Genomic DNA, 19,349 nt, shown 5'->3' with positions numbered 1-19,349 from the left:
TTCCCATTGGAATAAGCTCAGTGTATATCGTAAGCCCTCAGCTGTTTAATATGTTCAGTTTAAACTTGTCCTGATGTAATGGATGCTCACTAATATTTGTAAAACTAATTAAAGAATCTTAGAACAGTACACATAAAATTCAGTAACCATAGTGCACTTGTCTGTGCACATGATTTATAAGTTCTAGAGCAGAATTTATTGCAAATAATAATCAGTCAGATCAATAACTACTTGTTAAAAGCAAATGTCTGAAAACTACCATTCTGAACTGTGGTAACCAAAGAATATACACTTAGATTCACTAATTTGCAAGATATTTTCCAGTCAGGGGAAAAATGCTGAGAATTCTAACCAAACCTAGTAAGTTGAAACTAAGAATTCTAGTTTGGAACTTAGTGGTGATAGTCTGTGTTTTTGTTATTGGAGGTAAAATGTAAAAAAAATTAGGTAATTAAGAAATTATTTTTGCTTACTTCTTTTCAGTGTACTTTTTAATTCTGCCTCCTTTCAAAGAGATCAGGATAGAAGAATGTTCTTATGTCAAGATATACATGGTATTTTTATTGGATGCTAGCCATTGGGCCAAGCTCTTTGTATTTATTTGAAAAGTAGACTGACTTTCATTTATAGGTATTACAGTTGAAACAGATTTTTTTTTTTTTGAAACAGATTTTAAGGTGTTCGAAAAAGCTAACATCTGTAAAGATGTTTCTTGATTTTGAAAGTAGAATACAGTCCATTATTTAGTCTGTCATATTGAACGAGTAATTATTGAGTGACTTCTATATGCATGCCGATTATCTTTTTAATCCTTGATTTGAACTTAAGAATGGCAAATTAGAGAAGGTATATATCCTGACAGAGTTATTTAGTTAAGTATAAGAGTTGGAATTTGAACCAAGTTTTTCTTAGATTTATAGTATTACCAAAGTTTTCATCATAACATTTGATACATAACAGAAAAAGGTCTTATACATGTGAAAATTTATCAATTATAATTTGAGATAGGAGATGTATATATTTTTATAACTTATAACTCAGGCTTTTAAAAACTTTGACTGCCATTATAAAAAAAAAAACAGCTCACATAGATTTTTGCTTTATGAGAAAGAGTACAAAATTAACTGTGATCTTATCTCTTATAGCTGTAGAAAACTGCAGCATACTAATCTTTTAAAAGTGAATAATATGCTTAGTTCATAACCAAAAAACCTGTAAAAATTTTTATTAAGAGTTAAACTCTGTTTTTCATAATTATTGTATAGTGCGTATTTTATGTGGGTTAATACATATATCAATACATTACTGGTTATAAATACATTTAATCTTTTATTTCTTGGTCAGTGAAGTGAGACATTAATGCTACTTTATTTAGTTACATGTATTATAGTTTCTATTTTATAACTAAATACTGTATTTTGTCTTGCTTTATGAAATAGTTTTGGTTTATATTTATTTTGTTACTTTTCTACTTCCCACCCAAAAAACTTACTTTTCTTTTGGATGTCTTTTGTTTATTTAATGTTGTAAAATATTACTTTTATAAGTAAATTCATAATAGATTTTAGATTGATTTAATAGGGAATGATGAGAAAAATTTGCTTTTACTAGGTACTAGGAGAAGCAAGTGATTAAAAATATTTTTCTAAGGTAGTAGTTTGACAATTTTGATACAAAATATTGAGAGAAAGGAGAATGCCATCATCAAAAGGAATGCTGTTTTTTCAAAATAAATATCATTATTAATTGTGGCTCCTTGACCAGATTCCGTTAGACCATTATAAAACCTGAATGATCACTTTGGTGTAATTTGTTCTCATATTAAAAAAAAAAAAAGTTAATCCCTTCTTAGTAAGATTAGATCTAAAAAATCTTAGTCTATTTGTTTAGAAATTTCTTAAGATTATATAAGCTTTATAATAGCAACAATTTCCAGATTTAGAGCATGCTTCCTTTGGCAAAATGATGAAATCTGTTTGCCACAAAGGTAAATCAGTAGCTTTATTTTAATTTTTTTTCTTGCCTGCCATGGTATGATTGATGTATGGCAACTTCTTACTGGAAGGAGAACTAACATTGACACTGACAGGTGCCACAAGGTTTATTTAGGACAACCTCAGTCTTCTCCCAGTTAGTTTCAAAATGTCTGCCTCATACATGTTGAGCCACTGAATTTCCTGCTTTAAAGCTTCGTGTTATGCCAACATTACTATCTGTGCTGCCTCAACTACAAATTGGATGAACAGCCCGTGACACTTTTTCAATATTATTACATTAAACCAAGTGGATTTTGATTGATAACCTAATATTCAACTAATGCAAAACATCAATCATGGCAAGTATATTAATTATTTAATATTGCAGTCTAATTCAGAAATCGATGTGCTGCATGAGGGGAAGGGAAACTCATGGTTCCCAGAAGATTTAAGACAGGGAATGATTAAAAAAAGACCTGCTGTACTCCTGTGTGTTAGTTCGATACAAATCTTTATTCATTTGCCAATAATCTCTTCCCATTTTCCACTTCAGGACCATTTTATCAGTTTTGAGACCTATAATTGAATTAAGTCTGCTTTCAGCACAGGGCAAAAGGAGTTGCACAAATATTGATGAAGTCATGACAGGGACAACCCAAGAGACAGACCACTAAAGAGGACAGGCTTTATCCCATTTGTTGCAAGATCCTTCTGTCAATGTCTTGAATCTTGCCTCTCTATTTTAAAAAAATTCATTAAGAGTTTTGGAACCACTCTTTAGACTTTTGTATTTAAATATCTACCATAATAACATTTCTATAGCACATTACAATTTATAGTGTACTTTCATATACATTATCTTGCTTATTTTTTCACAGCAACCCTATGTGTTAGGTAAAGCAAATGTTAAAAAATCTTCACATCATAGGTGAACAATTTGAGCTTCAGAGAATTTAGATTATTACCCAAGCTCATTCAACTGTTTTGCTTCTAGAACCAGGATTATACATCATGCTGTCTAATGTAGTATTTATGTACTCATGATGCTTTATCTGCATTGTTTTGAGATGGCCACTCTTCCTTGTCTTTCTGCCCAAAGTAAGACTAAATAAAGAAAACTGATTTTCATGAAGAACTTGTTGAAACTTTGGTGTCCCCATCTATGATACATATTAAGCTTTACAAACATGCAAACCCTCGGGATATAAATGAAAATTTCTTGATCTATTGTATCTCTTACTAGAAGAGAATGGCCTTCTTTTATGTATGTATATCGCATGATATATACATATCAAAATATATATATATGAAGGGGGAAGTGGCCTAAATATATCTTGTCATTAAAGTCATTTTACCCCAACTTTCTTTTAATTCATGTTTGCCTGGTTATATCTTTTACTATCTCTTTTTTGGAAACCTTTCTGGATCCTTTTTGTTTTTTGTCTCTTGTAAATCACACATTGCTAGATTTGTTTCATACCCAATCTAAGAAACTTCTCTGGCATTTTTTAAAAAATTTATTTATTTTTGGCTGCATTGGATCTTCGTTGCTGCATGCGGGCTTTCTCTAGTTGAGGTGAGCAGGGGGCTACTCTTCGTTGTGGAGCGTGGGCTTCTCATTGCAGTGGCTTTTCTTGTTGCGGAGCACGGGCTCTAGGTACGCGGGCTTCAGTACCTGTGGCGCGCGGGGTCTAGAGCACAGGCTCAGTAGTTGTGACACACGGGCTTAGTTGCTCCGCGGCACGTGGGATCTTCCCTGACTAGGGTTCGAACCCCTGTCTTCTGCATTGGCAGGCGGATTCTTAACCACTGCGCCACCAGGGAAGTCCCTTCTCTGGCATTTTAATTCTAGATTGTTAGGTGACCTTTCTTTAGTTTTCTTTTTAGTCACTGATTACTAAGATTACAATAGTTACTATGTACTATGCCAGCCTTTACTTGCTTTATATTCTTGCTTCTTCCTGATTTTATTTCTCTTCTTATTGCATTACATTCCTAAGAACTTTTGAATTTCCTGAGATTATGTATGCTGAAAATTGCTTTATTTTTCCTTTAATGTAAATAACAGTTTATTCATTAAATATAAATTCTAGGTTTACAGTTCTTTTTCTTTTTTAAACACTTTCTCTTGGAAGTTAATATGCCATCGTCTAGCATTAGTGTTAAGAAGTCTGATGTCAGTGCTAGTCTTCCTTTATGGAGGGGTATGCTTTTTCTTTCTGGAAACTTTTAGACTTTTCTCTTGATCTGTAATATTACAGTCTTAATTATCCTTATATTATGCTTTGCTGTGAATTTTTCTTTAGCTGTCCTGTTCACTGCTGTGTGTACCCTTTCAATCTAAGATTTGAATATTTCTATATCTAGGAAATTTTCGTCATTATTTCTTCAAATAATTCTTCTCTTTTATTTTGTCTTTGCATTCCCTCTAGGATTCTTATTATATAGATGTTCATACTTCTACTCCTGTTCTTAATTTTATCTCGTTTGTTCTGTCTTTCATACCTTTCCTATGCTTTCTGGGAGAGTTCTTCTACCCCGTGTTCCAGCGCACTAATTTATTCTTGGTCTGTAGCTATTGTGCTTTCAGTTCATCCTCTGAGTTTCTAACTATTGTATTTCTAATACTCATTTTCTCATATTGATTCTTTTTCATAACTGTTTTTCATATTTAGTTTCTAAAAATCTTCCCTTATCTTTGAATATGTTATTATATTCTTGCTCGATCTGTTTTCTCTGGATGAGGTTGCTTTCTTTGTTGTTTTTCTGTTCCTGTGCCTACACACCTCAAAGATCTTAAAATTTTCCTTGTGGGTTTCTCTTTTATTTTCTTGCAACATTCAACTGCCTTGGCTATTAATTTTAATCTAAGGAGAAGGGTGAAAGTCTAGGCTCTGGCTTGTGCTCCTCCAGGTTAATTTGTTCTACTCTGGCCTGAGTCAACCACTTTTCCATTGTGTCTTCCTACTTTATCAAAAACAACCCAAAACGAAACAAAGCGAAACAACCACCTACCACCCACCACACACATACACACAGCTCCCAAAACTATTCTTCCAAACAGCAACTCACTGTTGCAGTTGCCTTCTTTGAGTGGTATGGAGCTGGGTAGGACCACCCAGAGACCTGGGATGGTTGCTACTGACTCTCTATCTAAGCTTGTCTTAATGATGGTTAGATGTCAGACTCTTATTAGTTGAATACATACTCTGATTCAGGCACTGTATTAGATGCTGGGATATAAAAATTAGAAAGATGTAATTCATGTCCTCAAGGAGTTTTCATTTTAGTGGTTGTCAATGGGAAAGTAAATACGTATTTATAATAAAGTGTGAGAACTTTGTGATGTGAACACATGGGGAGAGTTCAGTACCTCATTTATGAGGAAAAGAGGTTTCCCCAGTGGAGGTTTTGTTGAGGTTGAGTTCTGAAGAATGTTTTTATATTTCAGATAGATAAGGAGGATTAGAGGAGTCTGGGACAAAAGGAACATCTCAGGTAGAGAGAGTGAGTGGTTCAGTGATGATTAAAGCAAGGTTAGTAGTTTGTTATGGCTGTTGCTGCCACTTTCCATGTGATAATAGCTTTGGCAAAATAACAGAGGGAATTAGTAAACTGGAGTGTAGTAGTATATTGTGGATTTTAAGAAGGAAATTGACATAATCAAGCTTACATTTTACAAAGATCTTAATGTATTATGGAGAATGAATTGACATGGGGCAAGGCAGGGGTCACTGAGACCCATTAAGAAGCTTTGCAGTCATCAGGGAGAGAAAAGATGATGGCCTAAAATAAGACATAGCTGTGAAGATAGAAAGAAGTGGTTAAATCTAAGTGATAATTAAGGACGTTGGATAGCCAAGACCTTGTGGTTGATTACATTTGTTTACGTTTGGTAGCAAAGGAAAGGGGCAAGTGTCAATGTTGATGTCTAGTTTTCTTTCAGGCATGCCATTCAAAATGCATATTTCCTAGAATTATTTAATTTAAAGAATCACTTGGAAACATAAAAAAGCAATACCTAGCCAACCTTCCTTCCTTCCTCCCATTCTCCCTCTCCCGCTTTCTCCCCCTCCCTGTTCTCCCCGCTTCCTCCCTCCCCCTTCCTCCCTCCCCCTTCCTCCCTCCCCCTTCCTCCCTCCCACTTCCTCACTCCCTCCCTCCCTCCCTTCCTTCCTTCCTTCCTTCCTTCTTTCCCCCCTTTCTTTCTTTTTCTTATCCTTGATTCCAAAATGCAAATAACTCAGAAAACTGGGAAATTTTCCCTAAGTTTGTGACAAAGTCAGTTGACAGCAAAACCTACCCTGAGATGAGGCTGTTTATAGTCTTTGTTTATCCCACTTTGTGTGGACATTCATATGTTTCTTTCAGAATTATTAATATGTATGATGATGAGGTGCTTCTTCAAGCCTTGCTGTCAGTGTTTTATGACATACACTATATGTACCTTATTACCTTTCTTAAAATCCAAAATATTCTAATGAAGCATGTCTAACCCCAATGGTTTCAGATAATGAATTATGGACTTGTACTTTGAATCTGAGCATTTTTGTTCTTTTATATTGCAGCATTATTTTCTAATAAGAACCATGATGTGACAATGTAGCCATGGGGGAAAAATTAAGTAGATGTGTATTATATAGTATGAATATACGTGGCTCCAAGATAGATTGCCACGTTCAGGTACAAAACAGTGTGTATATTATGCTTCTGTTTGGGTTAAAAAAAAGAAGAAGAAGAAGAAGAGAAACACACACACACACACAGCAGCATGCATACACATGCATAGACTGTCTTTGGAAGGACAAACAAATAACTAACACCAGTGATTGAGAATTGGGAGTCACTGATGGGAGGAAGGTTTAATTTTATTGTAACCTGTATACATACACATAAATACATATTACACTGTCAGATGTCTCACTATATGTATTATTTTTTTGTTTAAATTTTAAATTGCACAAATGGTTATATGAGAATTTCCTTGTGAAAACTTAAAGATTCATCTGACTTCCAGCTCCAGCAAATACATTAATTTTATAATAATAAAGGTAAAAATAATTATTTATGTAGCTATTGGCCTTCTCTGACACCTTGTTACAATTTATTTCTGTCATTTTTCATTAGGACTGCATCCAGAGAATAAGTTTCAGAAATCCTTAAATTTTTAAATGTTGACTATATAGCATTGCCAGAAGCAGAAACCAGAAGAGAGAATGGCTAAAGATGAGTACTAATCAGTAGACAGTGGAATTTATTCCCAGGATGCCAGACTGGGCAGTGAGAGCAAAGGTTGGAAGCCATGAGTATAGTTTTCAAGCAGTAGAGCCAAAGGGAAAAGATAGGGAAATTTGAAAAGATTGTATAGCAAGACAAAGGAAACAGAAGTAAGTAGATTTTTGGCCAAAAAAAAAAAAAAAATTGAAGACAAAATAAAGAGAAAAGAAATAAAATTGGGGCCCCTTTAGAGAAAGAAAGAGGTATGGGGAAAAGATTAAACATCATGAATGCAGTACTGTTGTTGGATGTTTCATAATTATTTTCTGCAATGTGGTAGAAGTATAATTTTATGTTAAAACAGATAAGGCATGATGTTAATGATGGAATTCAAATACTGCTTGTTGGAGTGAGAAAAGTCAAAGTCCATTTGTCACTAATAAATTAGCATTGACTGAAATCAGGAAAAATATCTCACTATTGCCATATTTCACCAAATGTGTATTTAAATTACCTTTGCTACTTGCACAGTTATTTGTATTTTTAGTTTCATCAGCACTCTTTTTTAAAGTGAAAAGCAAGAAATTAAATACTTAAAATATATTGTGATATTTGATGTTTGTGTTTCCATTGGTGATTTTTTTGCTTTTAAATATTACAATAGTCTTAGGTTCTGATTTGTAGTGGGCACTAAGTTGATAAAATTCATGCTAGGAAAAAACTTAAGATTGACTTATTTAACTATGTACTCACAAACATTCTTTTTGTGGCCATTTTTTATATAAAAATGCACCTACTGATGGATGGATATTTGATAAAGCAAATGTAGTAAAATGTCAATTGTAGACTCTAGATTGTGGAAAGAATCTGTATGTTTGAACATTTTCATAATAAACATTGAAAAAACATAAACTCTAATGAAATAGCTAATGTAAAATAAAGACAGTGTGCAAATAGTAAAATAACACATTTGATTTCTTTTTTGTTCTCCACTGACTTTGAAAAGTCTGAAACATTCTTTCTACTAGACGAATATCAATTTTAGCGGTAGTACTACTATTAGATATAAATAAATTATCTGTTCCGTAAGGAAATTGTTTTGTCCTTAAAAACAAAGTTATTATGAACATTAGGAAAGATATATGAAAAAATTATAAGGGTTTGTAAAATATTTTTGAGGTAAACATAAATTATAGCAGACAAGGGTTTAACAACTATTTTAAACTTTTATTCTTCTATTTTAGGGAATCTGGAAGCATCAAAGCTGTATTAGAACATCTGGTAAGTTCTAATTTTCTCTTGAACATTTGCATCATCTTTGATATCTGCATTCTAAATGAACACTTTTGAATGAGCTTTGAATACCTTGTATTGAGAAAGTCAACCATTTCCCAAAGGGTCAGCTTACTGTTATTACGTGAAGGCACTTACATTTTCATTTATCTTATCATTTCAAGGGAATTAAAATTTTTTTTAAATTACATTTTTTTCTGATGTAGAGATGAAATAAAATGGATGACAATCCTTGGATTGATGATTGCTTTAATTATAAAGAAAAGTGTTTGGTGTAGAATTTTTGGCAAATCTTGATCTGACAAAAACAAGCTTGTGTTTTAAGAAAAACACAATCAAATATTGCATGCATAAATATGGTATGTTTTAGCAATTTAACTGCTTTGAAAGAAGTGCACAGCTTTGTTTTTCCTGATGTCTTTGCTTTATGAATAATGCATTAGTTTAAACTACATTCAGTTTTAGAATATAAAATAATTGAGATGCAAAATTTTTGGTTTAAGTAAACATTTTTAAAACAAGTAAAATTCCAACTGACTTAACATTAAAATCTGTCAATTCATCAGAAAATTGGAAGAACTGTTGTATTATACCAGGTCCAAAATTCATTGAGCTCACCACATTGAGTGTTCATTACAACATTAAGTAGTTCATTTAAACAGAGCATTATAAAGTCATGCTCTGGTTTCTGGTCAAATCCAAACGTTGAATAATTAATGATAGAGATTCTTTTGTAAATACAATCTAAGTACTTTTTTAATGCAAGACTTCATTCGTATATCATATTGTAGCTTTGTTAACTATTAATGTGCTTTTGTTCTGCTTCCACAAAGCAAACAGTAGCAAGAGGCAGCTTCATTTTTATTTATAGTAGTTTTAGAGTTAGAAAGGATTTTTGGTTTTTCTTTCAATAGCTAAAGGAAACTGAGGAAACCTAGACTTTTTAAAAACGATAAAATAATCCTAAAAATTACAGATTTAATTATTAAAAGCAGAATATAATAAACTAGTTAGAAAAATTGAAGTATATATATTTGTCCAGATTAGAAGTAATTAAATAATATTGTTATTCTCATTATTAAAAATTATTTCTTGAATCCCTGTTTATCACTTCATTGTGGCACATGATATATAGGACATACATATGGACATCAGAATAAAAATATTAATCTAAGATATCTAATGCCAGTATCAATTGACAGCTTATAACAAGGAAGAACAGCTAACATAGTTCCAAAATGAGCTGTCTTTTATACTTCTCTTGTAAATTACTATTTAATAAAAAGACTGTATATTTACTTGGTTCATATTCATCAGTAGATGAGTTAGATTCTTTTTTTTTGTTTAAATTCCATATTTTTTTAATACTCACTAGTATGAACTTACATTCAGTGACAATTTCATGCATTTATACTCTACTTATAATCTTATGCAGCAGTGGTTTTCTAACTGCCTTGGGCTACCAGGAAGTCTCCCCAAAACAGGTGGCACTCCAGAATTCCCCTGCCCACTTTAGCCAGAATAGTTCCCACTTTTAGTTATTTTGTATACTTTTAACCTTTTAAAATAAGATTTCATCTGAACAAAGAATTCTTCAGCTAAAAGTATTTAAAAACCTTTTCCATTTTTGACTCTGAGTTATATTTCATTTTATCTGGGTCACATACATCAAATGTATTTCAAAGATAAGGCATTTTAGGGATGAGAGAGCCATGATTAGTACAACAGGTAGTGGAAGTAGATGATTTTAATGCATTTTACTTAAGTCATTCAAATTCTATAACTTGATATTGTAAACTTGACCCACTGACTGTGAACTATTAATAATAATATGAATACATGAATACATATTATCACATATATACACATATATATTGCTTTGTACACTAATAATACTCAGTAAAGTCAATGATATTCTTTATAACTGCCTAAGAAGGAAGTGAACTTAAGAATTCATTGGTTGAGCACAAAGAAACCTGTCTGTCTAGCAACTGTGGGCTCCTTAGGTTTGGTCTCTCCACTTTCCAGCTGAACAGATACTTATAACCCTTGTCTTCTAGCACATGTACCCCTTCTTTGAATTGGCTGCATACCAAATATAATTAAAGTATAGATTCTAATAGATTGATTTTAAAAAATATATGGTGTAACATTAAAATGAGAACATCCCACACATTTGGAGTTAATCTCTTCTTTATGTACCCTTCTTGTCTTTTCAAATTTATCTGGATTATCATAGAAAATTAGCATTGTTCTAAGAGAGGGTGAAAGCCATATAAATTTAAATGAGTTAAGAAAAATGGCATGCAGTATATTTGTCACAAGAACACATATATGGTTGCACTGTCTTTGTACTCTGTTTATGGGCTCTTCTTGGTATATATAGTTATCTGTAACAAGTGTGGGTGTATGGAGAGAAGAATAAGATAGGTGGACTCTGTTTCCCTGAAACCTCTTCAAGGGCCAATTCATTTATTTGTCACAATCTCTCAAGCCCTTGATTCAGTCTTTAGTCTATCATTCTTTTCTATGTTGCCAACTTTTCCTGGGAACTGTCCAGCATATCATTCTTAGCTTAAATTTCTTATAGTTTACTCCCCAATACCATTTTATTTTTCTTCTCACAAACTTGTGTACTACCCATAAAGTCTATGTCTGTTTAAAATTCTAGACAGAACTTTTGAAGGTTGGTGCCCCCGACATCCATTGATGATTCTTGCCTGATGATTGCAAAATTGAGATTTTTCCAGCTCTACCACTCCCCCTATATTTAGCAGCCAGCATTCCACTATGAGGAAAAGCCCATCCTTCTTTCTTATTTTATTTACTTATTGTGAGCAAAGACTCATGACTAGGTTATTATCAGTTACTTTTCTTATTTATTTTGACACTCAGATTGTCACAGATTTGTCCAGAGAATTTTCTTTAAAGATGGTTTCTGGGTCCTTTCAACATACTCCCTTTTTTTTTTCTAAGCACGTCCTCATTTTCTGACACAACAAGATGTTTCAGGCTTATCTTATACCTTCCCTGTCCCACTTCCAGAATCAGCCATTTCTTCAAATTACCCTATTCCATTTTAGAGGAAAATGGTATTTTAGGAATCAAGGTCTGGACATGTGATATGCTCATTGTCTCTGCGATTTCATTACTTCTAGGACCTTTCAGTGCTAGATTAGATAGTTAAATAGAGGTAGGTAGGTAAGTAGATAAATATTTTGAAGAACGTGTGAGTCATACTGATACCTCCAATTTCGATCCAAACCACAGAATTCTTCCTTGTCCTCCCCCGTTTCATATTTGTATTTCCCTTTATGTAAAGGGAGAACCTGGACTGCTAACAACACTAATACATTTACCCATTTGCTCAATCATATAATATACATAAAATAGTTCCAGTACAGCTATATATTTTGAAAATAAACTTAAATAAAAGATTTCAAGATTTATTTGTAGTTTTTTTTCCCCTTGAGTGTAGTTTATTCCTTTGAAATATAGTGGCATTCATTTGTTTCCATTTGCATTCAATTTTAGGTGCCTTTGTTCCCATTCTTGTAGATTTAATTATGTTTGAATATCTATAATGTTAACATGCTTCCAGAAGTCAAAATATGATACACAGTAGTATCGTCAGAGAGGTGTCACTCCCTTCCTTTCTAGCTATTCTCTATTCCTTGTAGGTAGCATATTTTATTAAATTCTTGTTTATCCTTCCTGTGCTTTTTGTAAAATTATGTGTATATATATATGTATATGCATATGTGTATGTATTCCTATTTCCTGTTTCTTATAAAAAGCATATTGTAAGGAATTCCCTGGAGGTACAGTGGTTAGGACTCTGTGCCTCCACTCCCAGGGGCCCGGGTTTGAACCCTGGTTGGGGAACTAAGATCCTGCAAGCCATGCAGCACAGCCAAAAAATAAACAAATAAATAATTTTTTTAAAGCATATTGTGTATACTTCTTTCTATTTTGCTGTTTTCACTTATCAGTATATCCTGTAAATCACTCCATAATTACTGTGTGTATCATTATATTTACTGTATTTCTTTCTCTATTTAGCTGTGTCTCCTTTATTAAGATTTTAGCCCAACTTGCATGCCTGCTACACTTTCATACATGCTGACAGAAGACACAAGATTCCCTGCGTCAGAGACAAAGCATTTTCTTACTAACAGCACAAAAAGTAGCACGTACTTCATGGCTGTATAGGTTCCCCTTGACCCCCAAGTCCCATGGGGTGATGCTGCATACCCAGTGGGTTTGTGTCATCGCTGAGGGGCTCCAGATTTAGGAGTTCTTTAAGGAGCTGTTAGAAAATCTGCCCAAACTTTGCCCAAGAGAAAGACATTATCTTTATTATCCTAGTTAGGTAACAAACATGCCTTCTGGCCCAGGGGGAGATTCTGTCTCTGTCTTGCTGTTTGCTATACTGAACATCTTTGCTATACCAAAGACTGTTTGCTGTACCAAACCTCTTTGAAAAGATAGTTCTGAACAAAGGCTGATGGCTGATATAACATGTATAGAATGTTATGGAGAATTGTCTCTGAAGAGCTATTGTAATTATGATGATGAAACTTAGGAAGGTTTGCATTTTTATTCTAGTGGTTGCCTTTGTATTTATACCTTTTATAATGGTTTTAATCCCCCTTGTTCCTGTTTAACCTTATAGATGACATCCTTTGACTCCCACCTGTTACCTTCATTATAGACAATGCTCCTGTTGTATTTTCCCTTTCTTCCTTTTCCTCCCATTTCTTCTTGCTGTGTTTTTTGCTACTTTGTTAGAATATAAAATGTTTGCATGCTATTCTTCCAGCCACGCTTACGTTGTTTTAGAATCACCTTTAAAATTAAATATATTAAATATTAGCCATCAGTTTGTTTGCTGATATTTCCCCATTTATCTCCTGTTTGTATAAAACTCATCCACTAGTATATTCCTCAGGAAAAGCTCCTATGTACATTATTCTCCAAGATCTTGTACATTCCAAGCTGTTTTTCTGGAGTCTTGCGACTTGAATGACAGCTTGACTGGACATAAAACCCTTCACTTACAGTTTTTTCCTTGACTTTCTTGAGATATTATTCTGCTCTTGATGTCTCTGGTACCAGCCTTATTTATTTATTTTTTTTGCGGTACACGGGCCTCTCGCTGTTGGGGCCTCTCCCGTTGCGGAGCACAGGCTCCAGACACACAGGCTCAGTGGCCATGGCTCATGGGCCCAGCCGCTCTGCGGCATGTGGGATCTTCCCAGACCGGGTCACGAACCCGTGTCTCCTGCATCAGCAGGCGGACTCTCAACCACTGCGCCACCAGGGAAGCCCATTGCCTTATTTTTTTTACCCTTATAAATAATTAGATTTTTTTGCCTTGAGACATTGCCATTTTTTCATTGATCTTGCTTTTTCTAGGATAATTCTCAAAGTTGATTGTTTCTGGCTAATTTTTCTGGGCAATTTCATATGTAAACTTAAGTTTTCTCATTTCTAGAAATAATTTTCATGGATTATAGAATTAAATATTAGTCCGTTCCATTGTTTTATTTTCTTCTTTAGTGACTCCAATATATAATCTTTCTTTGCTTGTCTTCTATTTCAGTCCCTTTCTCTCTGAGTCTTTTTAATATTTTACTTTGTCTTTATTCTCTGAATTGTTTTCCTGCTTTTATTCAGTATTTCTTATTAAATTTTCATTCAAATTTATTCTTCTTTGTGCACCTTATAATGTATTTTCCATATCTGAAATATTTTTCCTTCCATTTCTGTTTTTATTTTTTGAATGTCTGATTCTAGGTTTTCTTTTTGTTATTTGTCCAAATGAGTCTTGTGCTTTGTAGTTGGTTTTAGGAGAAGAATTTTCATCTACTGAAATGTTTTAATTTGCGTTTTCTAGTTACTTCTTATAGTAGCTTTATATGGGAGTGATTTGATTTCTTTCTTTTTCTTCCTTCCCTTCCTCCCTCTCTCCCTCCCTTCCTTCCTTCCTTCCTTCGTTTTAGAAATCCTAGACATTTTGTAGACAGAGTTCCTAGTTTAAGGGTTGCCGTCTTCTGCAGTACATCGAAGCGTAATTTCTCTAACAGATGATGATGGGGGTGGCAGGGAGGAAGGGGTTGACATGTCTTGTTTCTCTTTAGCAGTTTGTTTCTTACTACTTTCTTTCTTGTCACTCACATGTATTCTGTTTACCTGATTTTCTCCCAGAAGCAGCTTCCTGAGGCTGCCTCTTCTGGTCCCACTCCTTTTCAAGCCCCTTTCCTCTAGCTGGTGCTATGGTAACACCAAATCCTAGGCGTATGTTCACTATTTTGGCATTTTAGTGTTGCACTTTGTTTTTCTGTAGATGATTTTTGTTTGTACTTCCAGTTATGTATTAAACTTACAGCCATTATCAGGGGTGGCACAGGGTGGCATGTCTTTGAAAAATTTTGCCTCAAATGAGAAATTCATAATGAAAAATGTCAGAAATCAATGTTGAATAGACCTTGAATCCTCAGGAGTCCTCCTACAGGGTCCTGCCGAATGGTCAGCAGAATTGAATACAAAATATCTCAGAGTTCAGTGTCCATATCTATTTAAGCTTAGAGAAAATGAGTGGAAACATTGCTTATAATGTTGTGCTTAGATTTTATAATGAACTTAAGGAAATAGTATTTTTTATTTGATGAAGAATCATATACAAATTAAAGACCGTCTGATGTGATTCCAGTGTATGTCTGTTAACACAGCAGGGTTGAAGGAGTGGAGGTGGGTGGTTATTAGATGGTGATGTTGCGCCTGACTTTTTTTTATTAAAGATGTCCTAGCGTGTGGAAAATTGACTCTTAAGTTCTCTGTATATCAAAGGTAGCTGACTCTATATTTTTCTGCCATCCTATGTTTTAAAATTCTGGATAATATAGTGAGTAGTAACCTTTATTGAACTATGTAATGGGGGTTAAAAGATTTACTTTTTAGAGTGTTTTTAATACAGTCAAGTAGGTGACATTAACATGCATTTTTATTGTTAAATTATGAAAGTGTACAGGAGATAGAACCTTGCCATTTGATTATAATATAGCTATGATTGTTTTATTAGCAATCTATAAAAATAATGCTATCCTTTCCTCTTGGGAGAGGGATTGAGATCTGAATATATTAGGTTGAGCTATATGAAAAGTTGTCATTTTTTTTTAGGTCAAAATAGTCTTGTGGGTTGTTTCTGGCTTGAAAGGACTGCTGTGCCATGCCCAGCAGGGAATGAAGTGAATTATCCTGATCAGTATGATATTTCTAAACTTCCCTTGTTCTCTTTTCTGAAAAGTCAAATAACTGGAGGTGGGTTTGGGTGGGGGGACATGTTCTAGGTCAGTGCTTCACCATCTTTAATGTGCATATGAACCTCCTGGGGATATTGTTTAAACTCTGGGTCTGGAGTGGGACTTGAGATTCTACATTTAGCAAGCTACCAAGTGAGGCTAATGCTGCTGGTCCAGTGACCACCAGAAAGAAAAGTACATTGAAAGGCATTGACTTGAAAGACATGTGTCCAATGAACAAGGCCCTCTGAATCTGATGAAAAATCTAGATGTTCCCCCGTATACTCATTGAGTATGATTCTGCAACCTATGAATGATTAGTTGGGCATTCATAAACCCAGGGAGACAGACACTCCACAGGTTTATACAGGGTGAAAAATTTCATCATCTTACTCTGTGAGAGTAGCAAAGGGCTAATTTTTTTTTTTTTTATTTGGGTTCTGGATATTAAGTTGTATATTTCAGGGCTGGAGCTGGACACTAGGACTAATAATACCTTGTTCAGCTGTAGGTGGAAAGTTAAATAAGTGATGATAAATCTTTTAGTAAAATGGGTTACAAGTATTTACAACTTTAAGTGGGATTTGCTTTCTATTAATAGTTGAATAGCCAAAGAACTCTGGAGCCATACCTGTGGGTTTTTTCTCCCCACAGAGGTCTCATTTATGTTTCTTATATTGTATAACATTTGAGAGTGATGACCTACTTGTCCTTGTGGTCAGGCAACACAGTCTGACCATTTTAAATGTTGAAAAGCAACTGTCATTAATAGCTTGTTTAGCCCATCAGTGGTTTGTAGAATATAGTTGCTGCTTGCCAGAAATGTAGGCGGGCTCTTGCTATTACATGCTCATCAATAATACTACATTCTAATAAAAGCCCTTTTCTCTCTGTTTTAGGCTATTTTGTGTAGAACTCGCAAATAAAACGGCTGTATTTCAGTTCACAGACTAAAGATTTTATTTAATGCAAGCGTAAATACAGGTTATGTATTATTGTTATACTTTTGAGGATGCATGCAGAGGTTTTGAACCCTATTCTCAAACAGAGGTTATGAACCCTATTCTAAAGTCACTCATCCTTTGTCTGTTACGTTTTAAAATACCTGTCTTATTTTAATGTTTCACCACTGTGTTCCCAAAAAAATATTTTTGACATTTCTCTAAATGAGTTTGAGAACATAGTTATCTCACAATACACTGATGTTTCTCATACACTCTATATATTTATTAAACACTGATGAAAACTATTATCTCATATACTATTTAGGGACTTCAATGTAATAGATTCCTCTCCTCCCAGCATTTTAATTTTTTTTTTTTTTTTTTTTTTTTACCTAAGCTGATATATATTTCAGGTTTAGGGTAAATGTGCATATTAAAACAGACACTTTCCTTAAACTGTGATCGTGAGATAAAACAGCATGAAGTTTTTCTTCTTTCTGGAAGATCAATTCTATAAATTTTTCTCTCTTTCTTTTTAAAAAACAAGTGTGTCCTATGAATGTATGCAAATTAAAATACCTTTAATGTGGATTAAATATTAATATCGTGTTACTGCCTTGATTTCTTAGGCAGTTTACAAGTCCTAAATCTGGGAACCGGCTCACATTTCAGTCAGAAACAGTACCTTGTCAGTGATGCATTTCTCTGAAACATTTTGATCAGTTACAAGTTTATTAAAATTCGCTTCTGCAGTAAATGATTAATAAATATTATCTAGTCAATCAAACAGCAGGAACTTGGGCCTTTTTTCTACCCTTTCTCCCTCCCCTCTCTTCCAAAGAAAGATCTGTCAGTTGTTGTTGCTTTTTTAAGACACGGTGGTCTTGGTAGAAAATGGTGGCCAGTTAGCTTAAAAAAAAAAAAAAGACAATATGTCATGTAATTTTCATGATATTACTAATAGTCTCAGATTTATGTTTAACCTAGATAAAATTTATTGTCTGACTTTTATGCACATGTGCTTATTAAAGCTTTATAAAGTAAAACCAAATATTCTAAGTGCATTAAATAACCCCCACTTCCCATTATTCAAGAGTCTGATAGTCAGGCCTTCTCAAAACCATGAGAGTAACTGAATATTGTATTCAGATATTTTTTATATTCTAGTTCAGGATACCATAGGTTTTGCTTCATTGCATAGGACCCCACAAGGTACCTGGTAGTTATTTCATGCTTTCCTCAGGATCTAAGGTCTGTAACTGCAGAGAGAGAAATAGCAGCAGAGGTAACAGGGTTTCTTTTTATTTCTTCCATCAAAGCATTAGGAGTTAAGATGGAGAATGCCTTTGCCACAGTGGTATCTTTGGCCACACTCATTACCATTTATCACAGATTCATAGCATCTGTATTTAACTTTAACATACATAGTCTGTTTACTTTAGGAAAAGCACAGCATGAGGAGCTGGGAGAACATGATTTTATGGTGTGACCTCCAGCAATGCACACAACCTCTCTGTTTCACTTCTTTCATTTTTCTCCCTGTTCATAGGCTGTTGAAATAGCGTGTGAAAATTTGTAGAAGCATAGACTTGCTACAAATGTATCATTTATTTTACAGAAAAAGAAAAAAATCTTATCAGTTCTAGTTACATAAGTAACTTCAGATTGCTAAAAACAATACCTCAATTCTAATATACTCACAGTAAGCTGTGAGAAAATTTTGTCCTTTGCTCACATCCTCTCCCCTTTAAAAAAATTATTACATACTTTTAAAAGTTATAACATAATACATGTTTATTATAATGGGTCAAAAACTGATAGGTATATAAAGAAAAAAAATGAATATATCTTCTATCTGCCACCAATCCAGTGTTAATAGTTTAGTACCCTTCTTACTGTACCTTGCTCTATTCCCAGATGTACATATACATATATAATTATACTTAGCTTTTTGTTTTTTTATAAAATAGACTTGTACTATGTATGATATTTTACAACTTGAGCTTTTTATTTGTTCAGTGCTGGATACAGTGTACATATCTACACACATAAATCTGGTTTTTGCTAGAAATATCAAAATATTGGAAGTTAATACTATTAGCATTTTATTTAATGTATTCATAGGGGAAGTTTGAGGACTATAAAATTTGCATTTTAAGGAGTCAGTGGAGATTTAGTTTTAGTTCCACTTTTGATTACCTTGATTATAGTATATGAAAGAATGGGCTTATGATGAACTTTACAGTTATCAATAGAGGAAGGAATGGGTTACTTTATTTAAAAAAATCTATTTGATATTTGCAAAAAACAAATAAGTAAAGATAATTAGATTAGAAAAGGAACATGTGACATCTTTATATGTGTTTCAGGTTTATTATAGACTAGTATTTTTTTAATTGAAATTTTAGCATAACTGCGTGACATTTATTGCAATCTTCAATCTTGGTATTTATCATATACTATAATTTATTTGTTGACTCTGTCTTTTGACTGAATATTCAGCTTTGTTCTCCTTGCAAACACTGAGTACGTTTTTATTGAATTTTTACGAAATTGAAAGAAAAGTGCATTGATATATTGTTTGGGAAAGTTATCCCAATTATTTTTTTTAAAGG

At 33.6% G+C, this 19,349-nt stretch overlaps 1 protein-coding gene across 1 annotated transcript in view; it reads left to right on the top strand.

Annotated features, from left to right (window-relative positions):
* The window catches only part of RSRC1 (arginine and serine rich coiled-coil 1), a 449,824-nt gene that overhangs the window by 215,588 nt on the left and 214,887 nt on the right, over window positions 1-19,349 (top strand). Inside the window, exon 6 of the mRNA XM_060011225.2 lies at window positions 8,438-8,474. Coding sequence (XP_059867208.2) covers window positions 8,438-8,474 — 37 coding nt within the window. The remainder of the gene's footprint in view (window positions 1-8,437; window positions 8,475-19,349) is intronic.

This window comes from Delphinus delphis, chromosome 4, assembly GCF_949987515.2.
Source record: "Delphinus delphis chromosome 4, mDelDel1.2, whole genome shotgun sequence".
Lineage (NCBI taxonomy): Eukaryota > Metazoa > Chordata > Mammalia > Artiodactyla > Delphinidae > Delphinus > Delphinus delphis.
This window is presented reverse-complemented; position numbering and strand designations above follow the sequence as displayed.